At 41.2% G+C, this 27,102-nt stretch overlaps 1 protein-coding gene across 3 annotated transcripts in view; it reads left to right on the forward strand.

The window, feature by feature from the left end:
* The window catches only part of MAST2 (microtubule associated serine/threonine kinase 2), a 151,287-nt gene that overhangs the window by 72,844 nt on the left and 51,341 nt on the right, over positions 1-27,102 (forward strand). For 2 of the 3 annotated variants that reach the window (XM_021405165.1, XM_021405166.1), the window contains one exon: positions 21,014-21,105. In XM_021405165.1, the coding sequence (XP_021260840.1) occupies positions 21,014-21,105 (92 nt within the window). Of the gene's footprint in view, positions 1-7,144; positions 7,180-21,013; positions 21,106-27,102 lie in introns of those variants that run through there. The other variant, XM_021405167.1, reaches the window with a different exon arrangement.

Here is a 27,102-nt window from a genome sequence, read left to right on the forward strand (position 1 = left end):
GTTTTCAGTGTTTTGAAATGCAATTTTCATTGGATGGTGCAGAAATTGTTGAGTTCCATATCTGTCTATTTTGTACTTATTTCCAAGGAAGGAATTGACTCTGGACAAATTTATTGTAAGTTATTAAATCTGTCTCAGTGTTCCAGACTTCTGACATGTGTGGCCCTATTTACTTCTGTTTTTGTATACCTATATAAATAAACATATATCAGATGAGGTTCTAAATATCGTGTAAATTTTAAGAAATGTCGCTTTACTAATACATCACCTTTGTGGGTTCCCCGGAGTTACTGTCAACCCGCTTACAGAGATGTATTGATCTGTAATTATATAGAAATCAGCGTTCCATGCTTGTTCTCGTGTTCATTCTGCCTTGTACATTGTGTATTTCTCGGAGGCTTGCGACCTCGAGTAGTTTGTTTGCCTGCTGGCTGATGATATGTTATCACTGCTTTCCCAGACTTTCAGATTAAAGCTAAGCTTTTGCTGTGAAGATTCATATTATTCCAAAGGAATAACTAAAGTAGGGACCGATTTCTGTTAAAAATTCATGGCCAAATTAGGATGCAATTCTCCCTTAGAACTGGGTGAACTTTTTATCCTTTCTTTTTTTTTAATACCAGCACTCATGATGTTCCCTCGCATGGTTTTGATTTCTCATGTATCATCTGCACCATGGCTTATTTTGTAAAGTCTATTCTTATCCCATGCTCTAACTTCATTAAGAATTTATGCTTGAAAATGTAAAATTCATCCTCTTAGTCTGTTCACTGCATTAGCATTCCCCTTGCTCCCAGAATAACTCTTCCTAGCCAGCATCCTACAAAATAAGCCTTTTGTCTCAGAAAAGCCATGGTAAATGCGAGGGCTTTACAATATCCTTACCATTTGAGCCTCACTGTGTTAAACAAGCGGCGAGGAAATGAGCTGCGGGGTGGAAGTGCTGGCACTGAACATGCAGGTTGGGACAGATAGGTGGAACTATACCCAGAAACAAATCGGATGGCAGCACTGCGTTGGGAGTTCAGGCTTGATTTGCCTCTGGGTGATGTGCTGCCCAAAGGAGCAGCTCTCCTTCAGGCTGGCTGCCAGCTGTGCTGTGTTGGTCTTTCTCCTTTGAGGACATGGTTAGCGGGCATGGGTGATGCGCTGATGGTTGGACTGGATGATCTTAGCGGTCTTTTCCAACCTTAACGATTCCGTGATTGGACATGGTGTTGCGAAATGAATGTTACACATTGGGCTCTTGCGTAAGTGATGGGAGCCCTGTTTGGTATTGGAAGCTGATGGCTGTGGTCTTGAGTAACAAAATCTGCCTGATTCACCCACTTAAGTAGCTGTGTCGTTTCCCTGTCTTTGCCATTTGCTTCTTTCATTTACCTTAGTTGTGTGTGTTGTCTCAGTTTGGTTGTAACCAGCTACTGCTGGTAGTTCTTCACCCCTCCATCCCTACACAGCGCAAAGTGCCTTTGCTGTTGCTTTTTCTCTTAATTTATCCTTTAAAATTCTGTACTGTAGTTTCCCTGTAAAACAGTATATCAACACCTGTTTTACAAATCTGCTTTGCTGTGGTCTTGTTGGAATGGTTTATGGCAATGTCTCTCAAGGACTGGGTGTTACTGGGATATACACAAGACCTTGCGGGGGAAGACTTGGCCATAGCCTGGTCCCTTGGTCAGGATGGGGAACCAGTGCTGGAGGAGTTCTGCAGAGAGCGGGTGCAGATGTGGGTGCTGAGCAGCTTCGTGGAGAGGCTGAGATGAAGATGCCTGGGTATGGTGTGATGGGTTGGTGGCTGGACTTGATGATCTTAGAGATCTTTTCCAACCTTAATGATTCTATGTTTCCTGTTTGCAAGTATGGTTGCACAGTTAATTCAGTAACACAGTCTTAGAGGTTAAAAGTAAATGTTTTAAGCACATCTTTTAAGTGCATCATGATAAATAATTCATGATTACGATGACAAAATGCCACGGTGGCAACAGGAAGCTCAATTGATGTTTTCCTTTGGCTGAGTTTTGGCTCGTGGAGAGGAGGGAAAACCTTTGCAGAAGGGTTTGGGGGGTCAGAGCAGCGCAGAGGTGCTCTGTTCTCACACAGTTGTCACCAAGTGTCTTCAAGAACGTTTTGGATAAAACACGAGGAGGTTTCTGTCTAAAAATGAAGCAAAATTTTCAAAACCAATGCTCAGTATTGTTGTTTTCCAAATGGCTCCTCGTTTCTTATGGCATTTGAATTGCATGTTGAGGGTGCATTTGATTAAATAAGATAACTGACATTTGAATCATATATGAAGAAAACAGGCTAGGAAAAGAATGTTAGTTCTAGTAACTTATTTGAAGAGACTAATTGACCTTTCCATGGCATTTGAGCCCAATCATCAATTTGGTGAGCTGGAAATCACATTAAACAAACGTATTGCAGTAGCCAATATCTTGCTAGTGCAGTTTGTGAACAGTGTAAGGAATACTACCAAGCTAGAAAGTGGCATTTTTGTAAAGAGAGAATTTGAATAAACAATTGTTGGATTTGGGGCACAGTTAAGTTTGTGTTTTAGCAACGCATGCTTATTATCAGCCTTCAGCAGTGCTTTAACAGGGTTGCTGCTGTGCTGGGACACTGCAGTGCATTAGCTAGCATTTCAGGCTATTCACTACGATGACAACCCCAGTTAGTTCAGTAACACTGCCAGATTAAAGTTACATGAGAAGCTGGCAGCTTTTATTCTGGTATACGAGCATTCAATGCCTTATAGCTAATTCTGCCGCAGCTCAGCAAATGTTTCTGATCCTTTGAATCATTATCTAAACTAATGGAGGCCGTTATCTGCATGGGAAATGCACACCAGAGAGCAGTTTCGTTATTCTTCACCCCGGGAAACTTGGCTGGTTTAATCTTGAGCAGCATGGGTCCTTTGGAGTCCTTCTGTATGGAGCTAGTGCTTGAAATCTGGGTGCAGGCATTTGGTTCTGAATTGAGCTGTAGTTGGGGTGCATGGAGCTTCACTTATTTCTGCCAAGAAATGAAGAAAGGGGAGATTGTACGAGCTAGCAAGTAACAATAGAGAAGTGAACCCTAAAGATATATCCAACTTCGTGTCTTCTGTCTGACTGCTGCTTACATGGCTCGAGATGGCGGGCTGCTCGGCATTTGCATCGGTCACTGTTCAAATAATAATGATGCCCCAAATAGCTCAGCACACATCTTCCATGCATTTCTTTTTTTTTTTTTCCTTTTAAAGGAACTGCGCTCTGATTTTTTAAATTTATTTTTACATTTTTAGAGGTATATAGGAAGAGCTTTTTTCTTCACACTGAAAGGTCAAAGTTTTCTAGTGGAGTTATTATGTATTGCACAGTTTTGACAGCACCATTAGCGTTATACAGCAGTTATCTCTTCTGTTCTTCATCAGTTTTATTTGTGTTAATTTATATTTCTTGGAATGCTTTTCTTCTCTTGCTAAGTGTGCCATTTAAAGTTTAAAATAAAACTGAATAGATTGTTATCTTCTGTTTTTGATGCCTCCAAACAATTCAGCTTTTGCTAGTAAAACAGTTTTAATTTTTAGATATTTCTAGTGCCTAATTTGTGTATTTGAAGTATACAGCTATTCAAAAATGTCAAGTCTGAAAGTACCACTTATTTATGTGACACTTAATACAATGCAACTGTTGAAGTGATTGAATAATTAGTTAGGTTTTCCCAAGTAGCAACTGGTTTCTGTTACGCAGTTTTCCTTTGCTTTATGACTCGAGTTACTTTCACTTGAAATTTTGGGTACTTCAAGTTTCATTCTGTTTGAAATATTTTAAAAATTGAGTGAAAAAATGTGGGAACCATTTCCTGATCAATAGTCAACCTAAAATCTGGCCAGTCACAAGAGGTTTGATTTCTGCAATGCTCTTTTTAACATGACATCAATGATCTCCTTGGTAAGGAAGTTCAGCTTACTTTTACAAGGACAACTGTTATTTAAGATGGTCATATTCTATGTGAATTTAAAGCCTCTAAATCAGAAATGTGGCTGCTATGAAAGAAGCCTGGGAAGTAATGGGTTTCATGTGGACCGTTTGCCTAATTGTAATCCCATTTAATAGCAGGCTTAATTTGTGTCCTACTCAGGTAATGGTAAAGGTGAGAAATTGACATGTCTTTGACATGGGATATCCAGTGGATTCCATGTCAGGAGGGCCCTGGGGGTGACAGATGTGGTCAGCAGGGAAGTACTCCAGCATCGCAGGAGCTGCTGAACCTCTGATCTTTCCTGAGAACAATTTGGGCATGAATTGGGTGAAGGAGATGAATGGAGAATGGAGACCCTGAAAGGCAAGTGGGAGTGTTTTATAAGGAAGGCTGTTTCTTCAGGCTGGAAATAGCTCATGTTTGGGAATTCACAAAGGCGGATTGTCTCATTTATGAGTTAAATGAAGTAGGAAGCTCATCTGGTAACATGTTTGTGTTTGTGCTATTTTTGTTGGCATGCTTTCTGACATGCAGAAGGCTGTGATTTTGAACCAGTGAGAAGTTTCTAGACTTATTTCTGCAAAATGTTTTGCTTATCATGCAGAGACAATAATAAAGTTACTTAAAAGGATTTCATTTGTCATTAGCAAATACTTATGCTTTCTATTTTTTTTATTACTGGAGTGCGTTCTTCACATGTTGACACTGTAGTACTTTAGGACAGGACAGATTTTTAAAAGCTTTTTGATGATTTCAGCGTGTTCTTCTGCTATTCTAGTAGGAACGCTGCATCTCACCATCACTCACTATCACCGCATACCTGTATTTTTCAGAATATTCTGAACCTCTCTGTATTAAATGCTAGGGAACTGTCCCAAAATACGCACTTAGCAGATACTAATTTGCAAGATGAGCTTTTTTTTTTTTTATTGGTATGTGGAACACACATTGTGAAAAAGCAGGGACAAGAAGTGTTAAAGAAATTCCTGCTGTTTGAGAACCATGTTATGTAATTTCCAAAGCGTTTCTTGCAATTCATGGGCTCTGCAGAACCATGCGAATAGCATCACGGCTGCCTCTTCCCTGCCCAGCTGGGGTGCTCCCTGAACACTGAGGGTGGGCAGAGTTTCATCTCGTTGATGCTGCCACTGGTGTCCATGGAGAACATTCTCCTAAAATGGCTTCTCCTTTTTGTGCCTTTTCTGTAAGGAATATAAAAATGTTGGGTGGTATGTCTTCAGCTGCTGTTTTTTCAGTCACTTTCAGGAGAAGAGGACACAATGAGTATAAATTTGGGGGGGTTAGCTGGTTTTAGTTTATTTGCTAGATGTAAGCAGTCTGAAATTTCTTGTTGCTGTAAGGTCTGCTTTGTTGGTTAACAAAGAGATTTTTGTCCCCATTATTGCTTTGAATTTCAATTCATGTTTCAGCTGATGGAGTGAATCTGACTATTTGTATACCTTTTCAAAAACAGGTTTGTTGGAGTTGGAAGGTCATGTGGTACCCTGAATATAATGCTGTGATGCTTTTCTATGGTATCTAAGCTTGATTGGTATGTGTTATTTCTTGGAGCGGTGATGCGCTGGCACAGGCTGCCCAGGGAGGTGGTGGGGTCACCATCCCTGCAGGTGTTCCAGGACCATGGGGATGTGGCACTGAGGGATGTGGTCAGTGGGCATGGTGGGGTGGCCTGGGGTTGGGCTGGGTGATCTGAGAAGTCTTTTCCAACATTTATGATTCTGTGATCCATCTTGTATTTCTTTCTGATCAGCAACAGATAGGGGCAGAGTTTTATCTGGTTGCCCTCTAAATGAAATCAAAGTAAAAGGTGATGGAGAAGCATTTGATGCAAGTGTCTAAATGGGCTGGAAAGGGTGGCCATGTTGGACATAGCTCTGCTTTCCACAGCGTGCAAAGTCGCATTTCTGTGTTTTGAAGCTCAGATGGAAGGGGATGCTTTGCTGAATCAGATGGTGTCATTTTTGATAAATGTGTCTATTAAAAACATTACATTTTTATAGGGTGTTAGGAAGGTCATTTAATTCTTCCATATGATTCTGTGGAAAGTTAATGGGAGCCTACTGGGATTCCTTCCTCCCAGCCTTTTCTGCATGTTTTTAAGGGGTGCATTGTGCACGGCAGGCAGTGCCAGCTGTTGATTGTCATCTTCCTCGTGCTTGTGATAAAAAGCCACTCAAGAAGGCTGAAATATGAGAACGTCATTAGCTTTCCTATTGGCAGAAGTGCTTAAAAAAGCCACAACAGAAAGAAAATAGATTGCATATTGAAATTAAAAAACAAACAAAAAGCACTGCAGCTACGGCGAGGTTTTGTGGAGCCCCTGGAAAAAGCAAAAACATGGCAAGGAGCTTGCACAGGCACAAAGGGGACAACGTGAACCTGTGGCTGCTGTGCAGGGGTGCGTGTGGGAAACCTCTGATGTGCATCGCCCGTTCCCTGCTCCTTGCTGCTGAAATTCAGCTGGCAGAGCTGTTTGGTGGCAGCGGGAGTTGTGCTTGCTGCTGACTGACGTGTACATGGGTGGGTGGCTTACTTCTTATTTATTTATTTTTATTTATTTAAAATCCACTTGGGGCGTTTAAAGACAAAACATGGGGTTCATTTGAAGATGGAAGATTAATTAAAAAATAAGCAAAATGCCCCTCTCCTACTTACAAAGCAGAAGGGCCTCCATTTCAAAATAAAACCCCAAAGTCGGCAGTGAGTGGTGCTGTCTGTGCAGCCACAGCCTGGAAGCAGCGTGTTATTCAGCATTGCCAATAGATCCCCGCTCGTGGCTTTGCTTGAAAGTGTTTTGATTGCAATTGGATGAACAGGGAGAGATGTATATAAATAATGTTTGTTGTGTATACACGCAGCTCTGGTTCTAAAGTGTACACGATGGGAAGGGAATAAATATCTCATTTTGCACTGCCTCCTAAGGTAGAGAGCGGCAGGCAGGGATGGAGGCGGTGGGAGCAGCAGCATGCACGCCTGCCTGCCTGTCTCGCATTAATGGAACAGCTTGCAAGGTCTACAGGGAATTTGCATTGGCTCTGTCACTGGTATTATTTAGTTCCTTATTTATTGCTAGTGGCTTGATTGTGCTGTATTTTCCCAGCAATGAAAGCTTTTAAAGATCATGTCTGACTCCTTTTGGACTGTGCTGTCCAATTTCTCTCTGCCTGCTACCAGCATGTTGAGACGATCCAAAAGGTAATCTAAGGATTTTGCGAGTAATTCTTACGATGTTTTTCCAAGCTACTTGTTTTAATGCTGTTTAGGCTTGCTTTCTTCCTTTATAAACAGATTAAGTCATATTCCTTGTACGTTAGGCGTAATTCCTTAATGATTTGTAGCTGTATTCATTGTAAAAATCATACTGTGCAGATCCACGGTTCGTTCTTTTTATAGATATTCATTTAAATGCATTGTTCCTTGCTTCTCGTAGTATGTGAATGTGATATGGGTTTGTTTCTACAAAATGATGGATTGATGCCTTACTGAGAACAAGCTGCCTCACTATTCAAAGTAGCAAAACAGTATTATGATGATATAGGCAGCACTGGGCAGGGCTTGCAAATGTTTTGACGTGTAGTACATGATTTTCTTAGGGAAATACATCACCTTAAATTCTAAATCATCCTTGTTAGTTTTTTTTCTTGGATATGTTAATATGTTTCTGTAGCAATAAATAGGATGAGTGCTCTTAGTCACGCGTTAGTCTTTGGATTTTGATAAAATCCCATTGAATTCTGTGCACTAATAGCTGGTATCAGCTCTGATGCAGTACAGTGGTGTCCCTTCAAGACTGGGAAATAGCGACGTAATTATTGCTCATCAGGTGTTCCGTGGAGCTTAACACATGTAGCCTGAAAACTTACTGGAGGAATAGGCTTGGTGAGTGAGGTAGGTGGCTAATCCTGACCAATGCAATATATTTGGGTTTATGAGTAAACAGCTGCCGTGAGCATCAGAATTGCTCATCGGTTGATTGGCTGATAGAGTTAAAATCTATGTAAGACTCAGAATATAAGCTCTGACTTGATTGTGTGGTAAATTTTTGTTCATGAACTGTCATAAAGGAAATCAGTCTATTTTAGGAGATTGTAACTCCAACACAGAAACATATTGAATGAGGGGGATGGAGGTTACTCTGCTTCCTGCTATGATTCTGTTTTTACAGGTTAAATTTTATCAAAGTTGGCTTCTGTGCAAATGGCAATTATTAGAAATTTTACTGGGAACAAAGAAAGTCTTTGCTTTAAAAAATAAAATTTAGATTCTGGTCACAAAGAATTGCACTAGAAGTTTTGTTAACAAATACAAGCCTTATTGTCTTTAGCCCTTTTTATTTTTCTAAAAAGAAAAAGAGATCCTTGAGTTTCCAGCTGTTGGTTGGTCTGCCTTTCAAACTCATGGAGTGGAGTCAATAGGAGTCTGAAGGAGGAATAGAAGTGTCAGAGGTAAAGCTCATTATTTCTATATGCTTGACTCTGAAGAGGAAAGGGAGGTAAATTCCTGTCCTGTGCCTGTTTGCAAAGGATGAGGCAGGTAGGACATGGCTCCCACGCCAAGCTGGGTTGTTGTGGCTGAATGAGGACACGGCTCTGTAGGAACATCGCCTCTGTTGGACCGCTGCAACTGGAGCAGCCTTATTCCTCCTGTTTGCAGAACCTGATTTTCGTAAAGCTCTCTCCATTCTGGACCATGTTATGCACGCAAAAAGGTCGGCTTGTTTGTGCAAATTCAACAGTCATGGACTTCCATGCAGAAAGGGAGTCCATAGTGGTTTTGCACAACAAGAATGAGGCATGTTTTTTTTTTTTAATGCCTTGTTGATGAGCCATTATGAATTTGAAATTGGTCATCGAGGACTGACACAATTTTGGGGATACTAACAAGGTTTCCGGTGCAATTACTTTGTTAGAAAACTCCCACTTGAAATTTACAATTCCATTTATTTGTTAGTATTTGAAGAACAGAAAGAAAGAAATTGACCTGTAAATCTGCTGCACATCTTAATGGAAAAGAGAGTACTTTTTATCTGGTTAAATCAATAAATGAATATTAGACATTTGAAAATGATCAGCTATATGAGACACCCTAGCAGAGAGCGGCTGCATTTAGCTGGGCAGTAGAAATCCTATTTCGCGCAGCACAGAAGCCACAGTCTTCAATCAACCCTGGAAATGAAATATTTGAGCATGTGTGACAGTTTGCTGGGAATATCACCTTCTGCCATGCTCTGCTGGCAGCCTGCCCGGCTCAGTGACTGCTGTCGTGGGGAAGATGGGCAGGCAGGTTGGGTTGGTGCGATGTGTGTTGTAATAAATGAGTTGGTTCGTCTGACAGCACACTGCTGTACTGGGATTCTTGTTGGGGCATTGGTCCCAGGGACACACGTGCACTCGTGGTGACCGTGTTCCTAGCAGTAGCTGGCTGTGATAAGCCATTGCACGTCTTGGTCCTTGTGGTAGCAGAACCAGGGCATCCCTGGGAGCCAGCATTCTCAGCATCATGGCACCTCTGCACTTTGAATGAAGTATCATGTTATTAACTGGATAAATATGTTTCCCTTTTCATTGCTTCCCTTTCAAAGTACAATGTTCATTACTTTTTAGTACATTTATTACTTTAAAAAAGTAATATAAATTTATTATATGGAGTTGAAATTGTTGGCACCGAAGAATATTTTGCTGTGTGAAATATCTGACAAAATTTTCCCATGAACCATATGGAAAACTTTTGTGTACAGTCCCATTGCATTAATGATGGGTTGTGTGCTCTGAGTTCTGGGCCACTGGCAGCATTCTGACCACTGTGCTGTGACACACATCTCTATAACGATGGCGTCTGATCCCTGCTAAACATCCTGCAGGGCTCCGCTCCCATATGGCCTCTCTGCATTAGGATGTTGTGCAGGGCAGCTCTTCCTCCGCGGTGCATTATGCTGAAATGAGCTCTGTGGTGCAGCTGGGGGCTTCTCGGTGCGCCTAATGGCACTGGGAAAGTGAGCCATCTGCTCCTCTGGTCAGGGCACGGGGCCATTTCTTCTTCTAACCATATTCCCGGAAGGATAGGAGAAGTCAAGAGCAATACTGAGGAGTTTGTCATGGGAGGAGTGACGTAACACAAATCAGATTTACCTGTCAAACTGGTTCTGTATAAATATTTATAACTTTAAGCTACAGAGTAAATAAGGGAATTTCTTGGTACAAAGCACACGTGGAGCAGTATTGTCACATGGCTGTACTGAGACATCACCTATTGAATTTGAATTGTGGAGAGATTAAGCATTATTTTGACATATTTAAACGTCTTTGTTTTTCAGTCCTTTTGTTTCTTGTGCTTTGGGCATGACTTCTCTTGGATAGACTCTAAGTTGTTCCGTGCAGTAGCAGCGGTGTGTCGTTGTGCAAGTGGCCGTGTGTTGGTTTTCAAAGATGGGCTTAGAATGATGATTTCTACTGTTTCCTCATTTTTCTTCTAACAGTGTTTAGTCCCGTCTGGAGGAACAGGCTGTGACTTTTAGGAATTTTGAGTAGTTTTTATGGGTTTTATGAATTTGACTTTGTTTAGTGAGGGTTTTTTTACACAGTTTGGGCAGGGAAGATTTATTTGTATGTTGAGAAAGATAACCCTGGGGGACCACAAAGATGGGGTTCTGTTAGGAAGGATATACCATTTCCAGGTTAGCCACTGATACTCTAAATTTCCTTCCTCTTCTTTTTGGTGAAAGGCAATCGGTGATGCATTAATTCCATAACTGATTAAAACCATTGGAATGAACTACTACGAGAGCGTGGAAAGTAGCAAGACACCTCTGCAATCAGCGATTCTCTGAAAATCGTTGTAAATATTTCCAACAATCAGTTCCTTGGTAACTAACAAAATGCTCTTCTCCATTTAAATATCCACAAAAATAGGAGAAACCACCTTTTGCTGGGTATGAGGCAGTGAGGGGGGAATAGTCAGGTGCCCAGAGCACATCATGGGTGCTATCTTGGTGCACTCACTGTCTTTTTATGCTGATTCATCCAGATTGACATTAAAGGTTGTGTGTGTCAGGAGGATGCCACCTCCTCTGCATATACATTGCCACTGTGAAGAAAAGTAAAGCAGAATACTTATTTTTGTGGTAGCAAAAAGCTAAGTTTAAAAATGTGTATTTGTGCTATAATTAACTTTAAAGTGACAGCTGTCATGCCACACATTTCCTTGCTCAAATGGGAAAAGTAAGAAATGTTTCCGCTCTGTTGAGAAGGATGAGAAAGATCTGGAAATTTGATGCTTTTGATAATGCATAGGTCCAATTTTTACTTAGCACAGTATAATAAATGGCCTCCAACTGACACCCCTAATTGGAGAGGAAATTTCATTTCAATTACTTCTGCTAGTAGTTCAGCCTTGGGACAGAAACACTGACTGTGTTTGGGGGAGAAAGATGTTCCTACGTCGTCTTCTGAAAAGCTCATTATGAGAATTGAGTGCTTTGCGTTGTGTGAGCTGTGGTGGGTATTAGCGTAGAACCACAGAGTTGTTAAGGTTGGAAAAGACAGCTGTAATCTTTCAGTCTGCCCCTAACTCAGCCGACCGTGTCCGTCAGTGCCACATCTCCTTGTTCCTTGAGCACCTCCAGGGACGGTGACTCCACCACCTCCCTGGGCAGCCTGTGCCAGCGCATCACCATTAGGTGAGAAATCAGCTCTGTTGTACAGCTGAGAGATGAGAGCGGTGGTGGAGGAGTTCTGGGAGTTGTCAGTGGGTTCTCTTCATGGGATATTTATACGACTAAAGTACAATGAAAGAGACTGGCGTGCCAAGGGTGGAAGGATGGTCCTCCTACTATTCAGAATAAGTGCAAGGATTCAGGGAATGTTGCCTGTACTGTTTGTAATTTCTAGTTTACTGGGGATTCTGTCTGAGTACAGTAGATTTTAAATTTATTATGAATGCTCTTGTGGTCTTGTTTCTCTTTAGACTAAAACTTGAAGTGTCCCGATAGGGTTAATGCTGAGGTTTTAAGCCTGGGAAGCAATTTGTTCAGGTGCAAACCCTCTTGTACAATCACCTGGCTATTGCCCAGGCCAAGCCAGTTTTTCAAGTCAGAAGTTCTGTGGAGTGGAAACTGAGCAACACACAAATCATCAATGATTTCATGAATTGCTCGGATCTTCGTGAAGAGGTGCCTGAATGTAACATGATTTTACATAAAAAATGGCTGTTGGGGCGAGAGTCTGGTTTCAGGAGAGAGGGGACACTCTGAGGTGGGCAGTGGGGGGCCGGGCCTTCTGCAGAGAGCACAACCAGAACAGTGCACGTGGGCACGCGCCTGGCCTGAAATGTGCAAGGCTTGTGGTTAATTCAAGTAGACACATTTGGGTTTTGGAATCCTCACCGTGTCTGTGCATCTGCTTATTTCCACTGTTGTTTGTCCCTGACAAGTGAATTTTAAATGCAGAGTGTCTGTCAGCCGTGGTGTCTTGTGATTAACTACTGGAGAGTGACGTTTTCGTGGGGCTGGGTCACCATAATGTTGTGGGGAGCCTCACCCTTGGCTCCTCAAGTCTTGCTTCTGTAATGGTAACAGACTGTGCCAGGGAAGGGCTGGAGAGGCCAATGCGAGTGAATGCGAGATCAACTTGATGTGTTGGGATTTAAACACTGTAGGTACTTCCAGTTATGAGGGACTTTCACCTGCACAGTGACATTCCTCTCTGCAGGCCCATGCATGTAAGATTGGACAAGGAGCAAACCAAGCGATATGCCCTCCAATATGCTTGGGATTCTCATTACTTCAGTGGCAGTTGAATGCTGACATTAACTAGGAGCTGTGAACACCTTAGGGCAAAATGTTCCCATAAAAACAGACTTCATTTAAAGAACTGTGAAGAACATTATATGATGCATCATCTTCTGTCTCTGTACACGTTACGTCATCTTCTATCACCATACACCTTCCTGGAGGCAAACAACCTCAGCCAGGTGCAGAACACTTTTTTTATTAATCACCATCTCACCATAGTTTGAAACTACGTTTTTTTCTAAGCGTGAAGGAAAACACATCTTGAGCATTTTGATTCTACTCTTGTACCTAATTATCAGATATTCCCTGAATAGTTCTTCCCACTCCACAGCCTGACCTATTTTTAATTTTTTGCTATTATTTCCAGGACTGCAGAGTAGTATCTTTTACAGTAGACATATATTTAAAGTAATAAGCAGTTCAGTAATGAAAACCTCCAAGTTTATTCCAAGAGTCTTAAAAGCTGCTTTTGGTTTTGGAGACATAGAATATGCCAAACACATCAAGCTATGTGTATTGATTCTGTATTAAATTCTGCAATTTGACTAGTGTTGCATGAACTCTGCTGTTCCATCTCTACTCTTCCAGCTGTTCGGTAGCAGGAGAGGCCTGCAGAGAGGTGCTACATTTTCCCCTTTTTGTCTGAATACTTCTCAGTCATTTTCTCCTCCGTCTTCTATTTCTACTTCCTTTCAAATTAATTACTTCTATTTTTTTCTTTATATGGTTAGCAGAAGATGGTAAAAAAAGTGCTCCTGGTTCCACTTTAAGTGTACCCCTCTGCCATGTTTAGCTTGCTGGCTTTTGGTGTTGCATGGACTGAGGACAGAAAGATCCAGAGAGTCAGCATTTAGGAGAATGCTTACTGCATGGGGAATCCTTATGGAAGATGTGAAATCCAAGCACCTGATATCAGTCTGTTGGTTAACACTGTGCAAAAAATTGGACATGTGTTTGGATTATAGGCTTAATAAATTATCTTTACCACAGAATACTTCAAGTTTGAGGAGGTATTCAACTGTGATATTTTATATGAAGACAAAGCTTAGTAATGTATTGAAAATCTAAGCAAATGTTATGCTCATATAGAGATAATGCTGGCATTATTCTCCCCACATCTGTTAATGCCTGCTAGACTAGGTATGTAATTTAAGCTATAGTGTAAATAGAAGATGTAAATGGCACTTCATATGTTTCATTTGATGCTGAAAGAGTTACTTGTGGTATCAGAAGACAAGACCTGGGAGCATGTAGTGGAGGGGAGCCTCTGGGACCCAAAATGAAGTGAGCCTCTGTAGTTTGAAATGTTCTGCAAGCACACACAAGGATGGTCTTTTCCTGAATATTTGATCACTAAGGAAACTAGCTGGAGTCCTGAACTGCCATTTGAAATGACTTATTTCCAGTATATCACATATTTTCTTCTCCTTTAGTTTCATTCCAGTTTTGATTGCATTGTAAATTGGCATCAGCTTCAGTTAGCCATCTTAATTTAAGTTAAGCATGATTGCTACGGAACCCAAAGGCCTGACTTTCTGTAAGTGTTTGCACTTGTTGTCTTCTCTGGCTTCATTTTTATACTTTCTGCAGTTTTCTTGCTTCTGTTTTGTCCTCATGGTGGCCATGTTGGCTTCAAACTGCATGGTGGCTTGGTAAGGCAAGAAAGATGGGCTGTGGCAGTATTTGGCTCCCAGAAGCCTGTTTTGTGACAGTCTGTTAGAAAATCATTAAGGCTGGGAAATACCGCTTGGACCATCTGGTCCAACCGTTGACCTGTCACCGCCACGCCTACTGTCACAGCTACCATCCCTGTTTTGATGCATTCATCTACTCAACCAGCTTATTATCACTGGAATTGATTTTAATTTTTATCCTTCTCAGGTAGAATAGCTTTTAAACCAAGGATGCTTCCTCAGATGATGGACAATGCCGCTGCCTTTGGTGTGCTGTGCAGCACACTTTAACTCAGCTCTTAGCTCTTAATGTGCGTGTTTTTCTTCTGTTTTATTTTCTGAATGATTCTTTCAGCCTCTAGCTTCAAATGTTTCAAAACTGTTCGCATGTATCTATTTGTGGCATGCGCTTGTATATTTATTAAACTGGAACAACTTTCCTTGTATGAAAAATTAATGGCAGTTGGGTGATGATCAGTTGGCTAAGACAGCAATGAAACTTCACCCAGAAATGTTTCTCTGCCGGCATCTCATCTTTACCCTGGGCAAGACCATTTCTGTTCAGCCCTTGGTATGTTTTAGAGGATATTTTGGAGGATTTTTCTTGTTTTTACATGTGCAGAGCACAAATATACCACTGTGTGTAAATCTATGTTCTATGCAAAAAAGGCCACTGAGACACTCTGGTATGGAGATTATTTCCAAAATACTGTACTGTTGGAATCGTTTTAAATTAGATATGTAATTTGTTGCCACACTGCAGTTTGAAACTACAATTAACTGATACAGAGCTAGTTTGGAACATTTTTTTGATGCTTAAATGAAGAAAATGCTCTGAACCAAAGAGGACCTGTTCATGTTGTGTGCTATGTAGCAACTGGATGACAGCTCATATCCTGGTACAGAAAATTTCTATTAGATCCCTGACTTAGGAATTGTGGAGAAGTGTTTCTTTTCATTTTTGGCTCATATGTTTTGCTTTCAGGATGCATCTTTGGAGACCATGGTTAGAATGGGTTTGTTTTATTACATGCTATATATCCTTGAAGTTACGGGGTAAAAAAAGCTTTCAAACATTATAAATGCACTTTGTAATTTCATTCTTGAATTTGTTTGCTCGAATTTTTGCAAGCAAAAAAATATGATAATCTATCTTCTGTGACAACTGAGACACCCATTGAAAAAGTAGTTATGCTAGGTGAAGCATTTAATAATAGAGTTGGTGGAAACGGGAAATGAAAGTATGCAGTTATGTTTAGTTTTCGTTAAATCTTCCTTTCACACTTTGTGATGTAACTTCATGGCAGCATAATGCATAACACAACTGAAGTGGGAGATAGTAATGCTTGAGGAGGCCTGTGTATGTTTCCTCCCATTAAATACTGTCTGTTTTCATTCTGTCATCTCTATTCCATAATCAGAGATTTTTTTTTCTCATCATATAAGGATGAATATAGCTTTGAAGCCTGCTTGTAAGGGAGGAGTGTTTCAGAATAGAGTGGTTTGATTTAGTTGGGAATGGCTGTGCCAGTCATGGTAATTTGTTGTGACATTTCATTTTGTTTGGCTTTGCAGTTGCTCCTGTGTTCCTCTGTTGTTAATAATGCAAAAGGCCTGAACTACACAGCATGGTGCAGGCAGGTGTACAGCAACCACAGATATTAGGCAAATTAAACATGAATTAGACGCTAACTGGCAATTTCAGCCATTTCTTTACAATTTCTTAATGTGAGGTTATATTACTTCTTAAATTTGAGCTATAAATGAAGAACTAGAAGGGTTTATCTAACAAATAGCTTGTCTGAGATGAAACGAAACTGCTTTCATGCATTAATTCCAAAATACTTAGATGTTAATTTTATTTAAACAAAAGAACCAGTCTACATCCAACTTAATGCATGCATGCGTTGCTCAGCGCCTTGTTCCCTTCAGCTGCTGTGTTTGCTAGTGGGCTGAAACGTGTCATTGTGGAGAGGTGTTCTGCATGTTTGCTGCCCATGTTCTCTCTGAATATCTGAACTGAAGTGCAGCCACACTTTGCACTTGATGCCCTCCATTGATTATCTCCATGCTCCTCGCCACACAGGTGAGCAGGATGGGGTCTACACCAAAGGTGGGATGTGCACATGGCTGCACTGGCTCGTAGACAACACGAGGAGGAGGGAACTTCTGAGTCTGTCATGACAGAGGATCTGTGATATCTAAAGACAGCCCTGTGCTTCCATCCTTCATGTGTCCAATGAGCATAATGGTATTTCCTTAAGAGAAAATAAGTGGTTATTGTAGGAATCTGCAAACCAGACCTCCACCATGAATAATAATGTGTTTTTTCCAGTTATTCTAGGATGAAAAACTTTAAACCATTCTGAATGTAGAAAAAAATAATTCATTGAACCAGATGCTTACTTATTGTTATCTATTTTAGAGAACTAATTATTCCTGTTGTCGGTAGTGCTAAAGCTTACAAAATTGCTTCCATCCTTGAATTACTATAATTAAGACGATAACTTCCACATCTAGTTAACATTGCTGCGCAGCTGGTGCATTCATTGACATGCAGATTTTGGATTTTGTAAATTTTCTGCCATTGTGAGTAAAAATTTTAAATACTTATTTTCATTTCCAAAATCTCTGTTTCTCCTAAAGAAGTCTTTGTAAATCAAATCAACTGCAACTAAACTCCTGTAACATCAGAGGAAAATCTAGTTAAATTTGGTTAGGTGATCATAGAATCATTAAGGTTGAAAAAAGCCTCTAAGATCACCCAGTCCAACCCCAACCCACCGCACCATGCCCATTGACCATGTCCCTCAGTGCCACATCCCTACAGCTCTTGAACTCCTCCAGCGACGGTGACCCCACCACCTCCCTGGGCAGCCTGTGCCAGAGCATCACTGCTCTTTTGAAGAAGAAATTTTCCCTAATATCCAATCTGAACTTCCCCTGGTGCAACTTAAGGCCATCACCTCTCATGCTATCACTGTTACCAGAGAGAAGAAGCTGACCCCCACCTCACCAGAGCCTCCTTTCAGGGCATTGAGCGATGAGGTCTCCCCTGAGCCTCCTCTTTTCCAGACTGAACCGTCCCAGTTCCCTCAGCCGCTCTCCATAAGACTTGTGCTCCAGACCCCTCATGTGATGTTACATTTTGGGAAAATAAGTGATCACTGAGATCTTTTCTAGACGTGGCCACTGTGGATCTCGTTTGTAGCCATGGCTTTGGGCTTACTGACTTGAACGTTATATCTGGAACACATCTAGTGTAGCTCCTCTGAAATTTTATTTTGGAAAGAATTATTGGTTAATGCCAAGGGTTAATCTGGCACATTGACAGCTTGGAGTAGTTTACAAAATAATTTCTGTAATTAAAAGTCATTAAAAGGAATCATAAACATTAATGATTAGTTACAAATGTGATTTAAGCTACAATTTTTCTGTACATTTTGTTTATTTGCATATGCAGCGTTTTCTGCCATGAGAGTGTTTTCTAAACCAATGCATTATCTTTTTGAGAAGATTCCTTATTGTTCATTCCTCATGATCGGCACTGCTGTGATATTACTTGAGATCAGTCCCACTTGCCTTTTGGTGGAGGTTTGTTGGCCAGGGATGAGGGGTGCTGGGGCCACGTGCAACTTGCAGATACCCACACACCAAGGTAAGCACTGCTGCACGAGGTTGCTGCTCGCTGCCGAGCACATTGCAGCAGGTCCAAAACCAGTGTCCAGTTACCAGACCCACGTCCGATGTCCTGCAGTGTTCAGTTTCAAGAATGCATCTTGGAACGCTCCACTGCACGTAACAAATGTTATTTTTACTGCGGGGAGAGAACTCAACTCACAGATAGTAGAAGGGCCGTTTCCACAGCGATGGCAGAGGCATTGTTTCACCTCTTCTCATGTAGACTCCCCGTCTTGCCGTGCTCGTTCCAAATGAAATCAGGCGGCTCTCATGCTCCCCTGGGCTTGCAGTTTCCCGCGGTTTAGCAGGGCGGGCAGTGGGGTTTGGCTCTTCCCAAGTTATGGAGTGGGATCTGGAAAAAGCCTTAATGAGACCCATACCAAACTGTGGGGAAGGGAGGGTCGGGGACCTTGCGTGTGATGAAGATAGGAAAACTTTGGCATACAAACATATAGTAGTGCTCAGAGTCTCTCTGGACTGGTTCAGAACTGTATTTTTTTCTTGTCAATATACTCCGAGTTGTATAGTTAACGTTTTCCCTTTCTACTTTCTCCTTCTATTCCTGGTTTTTATGCAGATTGAATTATTTTTAGAGGGTTGCTTGCAGAATTCATGAACAGTAATGAGCAGCGATGTAGTGTAAGAGTTTAATAATACGATCTCCTCATTATTGGCCGTGTAGCCTGGTGCTGAGCCCCGTCTGTCTGGCTGGAGTGCATCTTCCAGGAAAGCATTTTGTCTTCATGTGATCTGTGCCAGCACTTAAATTGACTCGCTCAAATTTCTTTGGCACAAGTTCCTGGTTAAAGCTAGCTTTACTTCTTTACTGTTCAGCTGTTCTTCTTTAGAAGGTGCTTAAATGCTGCTGTGGTGACTTCCTGGGGTTAGCTGCCCAACTGGAAGCTGCACGTTAGCTCTTCAAAGAATCATAGGATGGTTTGAGTTGGAAGGGACTCATGAAGGCCATCTAGTCCAACTCCCCTGCAATGAACAGAGACATCTACAGCTCTACTTCTCCCTTTTAATTTTCTTCATTTTTGTGCCTATGAGGGCTTTATTGCTGCTCTTCTGTAATTTATCATCGATTCCAAGATCTCTTAGAAGTTATATCTATCTATCCATCCAGAGAGCTCTTTTCAACCAGTAGAGAGTGTGCTTGTGGCTGTGTGTATATTTTTGCCATCACATAACATGAATTCAAGAAATTGGAAGTTCTGTTTTTAGCCTTTATGTCTGAGCTTTGCCTTATTGCCAGCACATGTGGATCACGTAAATGGCTGAATGGGCCCCAGTGATGTTCCTCCTTCCCTGGTGAGAGATCCAGCGAAATGGAAAGTTACCAAATTTTGGGGGTATAAAGAGAATACTCTTTATTCCAGGCTTGGGCAGCTCAAAAACCATTTCTCCCCTGGGTGCATTGGTGCAAACCTGACCTGTTTTAATGGGTCTCAGCTGTGCTCTGCTCTCCAGCCACTTAACCCTCTCTCTTTTGAGTCCTTCTCTTTGCAACGATGGCAGAGAAAATGGGTTTGTAAAAAACCTGGTCCAGTCTGGCAGATGCAGCCAGCAGTTAAATAGCTCTGAGCTTGAGACAGCTCTTATTCCCCATTATGCTGTGATTTAAATATACCAACTTTCCAGAGAACGCTCCGGGCTGTGATCATGGGTGTTTTAGTAACTCCTCTTAGCGAAAGGATATGGCCACAGAGGATGGAGCTCTCTTTTCTCATGGTACTAGTGTTTTATACTGAGCAAGATCTACAATTTTTACATGGCAATTTACATTAAAATACTCAAGGGTTTTTTTATTTTTTTATTTCTCACATAGTCATCTACGTACATTAGAATACTCAGCACTTTGGTGTTGTGAGAGATTTTCATCGTGATGTAAACATAGTGATTATCTGCTACTAATGTTAGAATTGAGTATTCTGTTTTTTTTCAACAGTTACTGGAATAGACTGACTGAACACATTAAAAAAAAATCCATAAACTGAGATTTTAAGCCTCTTAACATCAGGTCGTTCGTTTTTCTGTGTGATGTACACAATGGCAATCAGTTTTTGGATGGAGTGTTGTTGAATAATACATGAATGTAAATGAAGATTGTATGGAATCAGTTGGACAATTTTGAGGAATGCTTTAAGTACACTAAAGAGCCTGAATAGCAGTTAATGGCGCTTCAACTTTATTACTATTTATTATGGTTGGCAGTTCCCTTGTGCTTTTTTCTGCTTCGAGTTCTCCAGTTTCCTATAGAATAACAATAAAAGGTCTTGCAAATAATAACAGTCAGATACACTGTATCCTGTGGCAGCAAAACAGTTCTGCATTAAATTGCGGTTCTTGGCAGCCTGAGCTGCCTTGAGCGCATTTATCGGGGCTGCTCCAGGCAGGACGGGGGCAGATGTCAGCCCAGGAGCCAGCATGGAGCTCTGCTGGGGAACCTTAGTCTGTGTTGTGTATGCACTGTATATATTCCTATATGCCGTAGGAAAATGGGTGATCAGTAAGGGGGTTAAATATCCAGCTGGTCTTGTTCAGGACTGGGTGAAATGAGGATGTTTTGCTTGCCCATTACAATTAATTCTATCACCTTTAGAGCTAAATTGAGCAGAGGGCTGTTGGAAGCTCACCTTGCATGGTTTTCAGTAGGCATTGCAGGGTTTGTGCTGCTTCTGGTGCATTAAAACACTTATTGCTGACAAAGTACCTTTTGGCCCTGCGTGTTTGCTTCCCAGCAGTCAATACTGAAATCGAGTGAAAGAAGAAATATCGACCTGAATCTGAGAGATTTCTCCTTAGCTAAAGGCTGTTCTGCAGGACCAGCCTGCAGCTGCTTTGATTTCTCTGGTTTTGCCTCATCATTTGTATCTCTTTCTTCCAGCTGTCGGACAAGCAACAGAAAGAGCTTGATTGTAACATCCAGCACATCCCCGACTCTCCCGCGGCCTCATTCCCCTCTCCACGGACATGCAGGTAACTCCGAGGGCTGCTGTGCTGGGAATTGTTGGGAAAAATGGCAGTGCTCATTGCATTGAGTTTGAACATAGAATCCTAGAATGGCTTAGGTTGGAGGGGACCTCAAAGATTATCTCGTTCCAACGCCCTGCCATGGGCTGTGTTGCCAGACATGTTGGTACTCCACATCAGTGTGCCATCTGCAGTCTCTATCTGCTACTTCGAGCAACACGAGATGTTTGAAAATTGCTCTATACACTGCTGCCAGTTTTATCACTTCAGCAACAATGAAATGCTCATTTCCAAGCAAATGGGCAACCACTTGTTAGTCGTCCGAGTGAAGTGTGGAGAGATGTTCTTTCTAAAGAAAAAGTGTTTATTCACTCTGCAGCAGCCACAGATTTTTAGAAGGGGTCATGCATGTGGGTTCAGCAGCTTGCCTGAACAGCTTGTTCCTGTGATGCCTTTATTGCTGAGAGAGGTAGGTGACGTACACCATGCATTGCTTTCAGTATTTCAGGATGCCAGAGAAGGCAGCTGGGCTTCAGGTGTGGCCCTATTGGGTACAAGTGTAGCTTAAAACAGCCCCAACGTTGCAGTACATATGCACCCACTGCTGAGCCGATGTGGAAGCACATCACAGTTGTGTGTAAGCAACTGTGGTTTTCGTTACAGTCAGACTTCCCTCATCCTACATGGTAAGGACAGCAAAATGGCAGTAGCTCAGGGAGAAGGAGCCGTCTGCTTCTTCTCGCAGAGCATTGCACCTTGAGAGGGACATCCAGCCAGCTGGAAGGACAGAAGTTCTTGTCCAGGGATACCTGTGAAAGCCTCAGCCACTCAGATTTTCATACAGATTTGCTCAGTATGCTGTAAAGCCCTGTCATGAATGGCTGGGAAGTTGCTGTAGACACACTGGTTTTTAAATGACCCATGGTTTTCATTTTCAAGTGTTAACAAAATCTTAAAAGTAGCATATTAAGACTATTTTCTCTTTTCTTCAGAATCTCAGATAACTCAGATAAAGTATTTTCAAATGTAACTTGTTTGAATTCTGCACCAAGAGCTTTCATTTGCTTAGAGGAATTCCACTTCACTTAAAACTCCCCTGGCTCTCTTATGGGTGATTATGATAGTGATAGCTGTGGAAAATGTGATATTTCTCCTGGTAGGGATTCTCTGCTTGGTTATGTTGTGCTCCTTACTTTATTCGGAGAATCTGTATGTATGTTGAATTTAACAAATCGTAAATCGGCTATATAAGCACTTAAGTAAAATGACTGAAGAAAATGCTCCTCGGAATGTGAAAGAAGCATCTTTGCTTGTCAGATTGCAACAAGTTGTCGATGTGATCATTGCTCAGAAGGCAAAGGCAGAGATGTTCACACCTGTATTTTCTCTTGATTTGCTTCTCTCCCATCTTTCAAATGAAAAACTGGTCTTAGTTTTTTTGATGCTGTCTCGGGCTTATCTTTTATTAAATATGTGACCGTCTGGAAAACTGGAGTAACTAATCAGTGGTACATCATCTTTCTTTAGCAGAAATTGTCAAATACTTCTATTTCTTGTTCTAATGTCGCATATGGGATTTGAAACTATTAATTAAAGAGGACATCCTTTGTGACCTCCAAGAGTTGCAAGCAGAGAACAGGGAGATAAATTACTTGTAATCTCAGTTCTCTGCCAGTACCGTATTTGGGAGTTATACCTGAGTCAAGTAATTTATTCAAGAGACAAAAGAAGATGAAATTTAGAGTAGATTCACAAATATTTTCTTAAGAAATATCATATATGAGATGTGAATTTGAGAACAGACTGTGATATTTGTTTAGTATTTGAACAGAATCGATCAATCTGTTTGTTCAGACACATACACTGATAAGTCACTAAGAAAAGCTGGAGCCTCTCCCATTCCTCTTGTGTTGTGAACACGCTCCTCTTCATGTCCATTCTGCACCTCTTCCACAAATGAAAGGAGTGACAAGCATGCAGGGAAATAAGGAAGGCTTTCTAAAAGGTTTCTGTTCAGAAAATGGAGTTCTTTATGGCGTTAACTGCAGGAGTTACTCTTCCGTATGTTCTGTACGTGAAGGCAGTGGGTGTGATGTAGCACAGTCCTTCCTCCTAATGAACACTGGCCCTGCAAAATACACATTTTAATGTATGGAGCAGCTTCAAGATAGGATGTTAGGCAATTGCATATCCTACAAAACGGATAGGAAAAGTAATACTTAAGCAATCTAAAGATGAAAATAAATCTGAACAATTTTTAATTCTGCCATGAAAACATTTTTGAATCAATAGCTCTTAATGGATTTGAAGTGTGCTAGTTCAGTTTTCAAACTGCATGAAATAATATCTTCCAAAATTACATGGAGCCTTGTTATTGAACAACTACAGCTTGTTAATGTCATGGGAAAGTCACCCTTCTTATTTACTTGTCCACACTTTGACTGAAGCGCAATTTTGGGAAGACAGGTTTGAAAATCTTCCTTGTATTTCTTTCAAAAGGAAAGAAGGTATACAAACACCTTATGTTTGTATTTCTTTGAATTATTTTTATTTTACTTTAACATACACTTACTACAGTGTACACATTGTGAGATGGATTAATACATTACCTTAGACTATATCTTACAATGAAAAGCTTAAAATCTGTCAGAGAAACATCATCATCTTTATGGTATGAAAGAGAGAGATTCTTGAAGCTGGATGAGGGAAGTTCACGCTGCTGTAAAGTGCTTCCCACGCTGCCAGGTTACAGTGGAGACACCTGTCCCTGTTCCCATCTGTAATAATGTGTGGAGGGAGCTGCTCATGGGCAGCATGGTAATACTGAATTAAATCATTCTGCTCTTTCACTGCAAGATCAGTTCCTCCTTCTGGCTTAAAAAAAAAAAAAAAGATTATTTTTAAGCCTTCTATTTACTTCTTTTTTCATGTATCAGTAGAGAAGTTCAGTACTATACAAAAGTGCATGATGCTCCTGCTTCTTGATCCAAGTATCCTTGGATCCAGGGGCGTAAGCTGTGGATCTATGCGTGTGCATTGTGTGCGGCTCTGGATCCTGCCCTGGCCAGCAGGGCTGTGGTTCATTTGCAGTTATGTGCATGTGATGCTCGGATGCCAGACAGAGGCCAGGACATTCACTTTGAGATGGGCGGTGCATGGGATGCTGAAGTGGAAAGAAGGTATACACACACCTTATGTTTGTATTTCTTTGAATTATTTTTATTTTACTTTAGATTGAAGACTGGTGTGTGCTAGAATGCAGAAAGTTCTGCGACATGCAGTAGGATCTGTTCTGCTTCTGTTAATATTCAGCAAATAGTGTTAGTGTATTGTATGTAGATGGGCACAACAATTGGACCTTTGTATTTATTGTATTTCTCAGAATGTCAGATGCAAGCTTTACGAAAAGGTTCTACTCTGAGCTTTTGGACTCATTAACCTATCCAATGTCATCATGTTTTTAGATGACAGCTGAGGCTTTTGCCCATCTCTTCCCTGTAAGGTCTGTTTTCGTAGTTTCAGGGCAGCAGATGTACAGATGCTTTAGCTACCTCCTTCTCCATGTGTCCAGGAAATGTAAAAGTTCATGCCTGAATTATTAACATTGATGTAACTGCGTTGATTTACCTAATGGGTAATCATTCTGTGTAACAGCCTCCCCTGAGACAGTCATTTCAGGTTCAAAAGGAGCCAACTATAACCCCTGAGCAACAGGGGAATTTACCTTTGCTAACAGAATAAATAGGGTTTCGATCAGCCTTGGTGAACGAGACCATTGCAGTAAGGCTTTTCTTATTAAAATTCCTTCAACTAGAGCAGATGCAGCAGTACTGGGAAATTTTAGGAAAAGTAGTAATTCCCCTTCTCCCTGTTGTTGTTTTAAAAGCTTCACCCAGACTTGAATTGAGTAGAAAAACTAATTGCTTTTCATTTTAAAACTTGAAGCAACTCACGGGGGATCTAATTAAAATTCCAGTGTCTGGAAGGAAATATGCTATATAAATCTGAAAAAGTTGTTACTTAAAAATTAATAGTATCTCCGTACCAGATTGTGCAGGCTCAGAAGACTTCGAACACCCACATAGTTAATTTCAAAAGTTAAAAACTGTCATTACCCAATTTGCTCAGTTACTCTGAAATCCTATTTTGATCATAATGTGGAGAGTTTACAAAAGATTGATGAAGATATTAAACAGATGATGACAGTTCACTGCCTGTTTATAACAGCAGTGGGCTTTTTGTTCAGAAAGATCATCTCGACGCAAGCAAAAGCAGCAAATCTGTGGTGGGTATGTGAACACCCAGGCTCCTACCAGGACGGGCAGACTCCTTTGCTTTGCTGGGATATCTGCATTGCTTCCTGCAGGCCTCATTCTGCCACATCTCCTGATCTAAGCTTCTCCTTCAGCTTTTTGTTCTGCTAGCAAGTATGTGGCAACCCCAACCCTAACTGTGTGCTGCTGCCAGGAGTTATTGCTGTGCGCTTATGCACATTGAGTTGGTCATTTTGTTGCTATCGTAGCTTTTTTCACTGTTCCTGTAAGCTTGCAGTGCCATCTAGACTGTGAAAACCACTCAGCCTTCTCTTAGGCCAGCATCAGTGCGGCTCTGATTTTTCACTGTGCCCATAAGAAGCCGAGTGAATGCAAGCTTAATAAATGAAGCACCAATATTTGTCATCTTATTGATTTCTGGTGATGTTTCTCCCCTTGCCTCCCAGGATACACTGGGAATGGGTTTGATGGCAGTCGGTTTTGGGTGAAGGCATGCATTGCACTGCAATACATATTACACTGAACTGTCATTAGTTCTTAACTAATATTTTACAGCAACGCATTAAAATGCAAACCAAAACCAACCCACAGGAAAACTAGCTTGTTGCCCAAACCCATTACTTTTAATTCAGTTCACTCTCGGTGAGCAGATTGTACTGGATCGTGCTTCCCTCCCCAGCTCTCCCATCACCCCTTGGCACACAGCAGATCAGCCTGGGGCTGCTCTAATCCTGACCAGCTGTTCTTGTCCCCGTGCACATGTAGGCCAGATGGAGTTGCCCGGCGCTGTGACACCCTCACAGCCCAGAAGTGTCGGCTCCTTCCCCTCTTCTCTTTCCTACTTGCGTGTGTGCTAGGTGGGAGTGACTGCAAACCTTCCAGAGAGCACAGTGCTTGTCTTCTGTTTCTACTCAGCGTAACACTTAAGGTACATGAGTAACTTGTTTGGGATTAGCCCATTGCTGATGCTCACCTTTAACATGACTTTCTTATACCGGATCTACATCTGAAGACCTTTCTGATGACCGTGTAGCTTGCAGAGCATTGCTTGTCCAGTATCCATTTGATTTCCTGCTCACGTTTTAATGTTGTTTTTACTCAGAGAAATTGCTGCTGTCATATGCTTAGTATGGGTACTTTCTCTTTTGTGCTTGTATTAAGGATCTGAAAGAGCAAAGCACTTAAGAATATGCCTGATAGAAAGAATACATTCGCTGACATGAAGCTGCTAATTCATCTTCTAAATTTCAAAGGTTTCTGCAGTTAGTCTGTAAATGATTCTGGCTTTCGGAAGGGCTTCCGTAAGTGGTTGCTTTTTACTTTGAAGTCACTGCAGAGCACCGCTTACTGACCATATGCTTACACATCATACGACAAAGCTGGGAAGAAAGATTCTTGTGCTAATTGAAAATCAAATGTTATTTTTTTCTTCAGTGTGTGAAGTCACTGGAACTTTCATTTTCATTGTATTTTTTTCGATGAAATGGTGGTTAGGGTGAATGCTAATACTTCCTCACTTGAGCATCTTCTGTGTGTGTTTAGTCCTTTTATTATCATGTAGTTCCTGCGGCATGTTTTTTTTCCCTTAGTGAGTTTTACGTTAGGCAGGGATAAACACAGTAGGTATGAAGATACTTTCTTCCTACTTATTATTCCTGAAAGTGTCATTATATCATTTCTAACCTAGGTTTTTCAGTAAGAAATGTTAGGTTTCTATAAGATTGTATAA

Source organism: Numida meleagris, chromosome 7, assembly GCF_002078875.1.
Source record: "Numida meleagris isolate 19003 breed g44 Domestic line chromosome 7, NumMel1.0, whole genome shotgun sequence".
NCBI classification, from domain to species: domain Eukaryota; kingdom Metazoa; phylum Chordata; class Aves; order Galliformes; family Numididae; genus Numida; species Numida meleagris.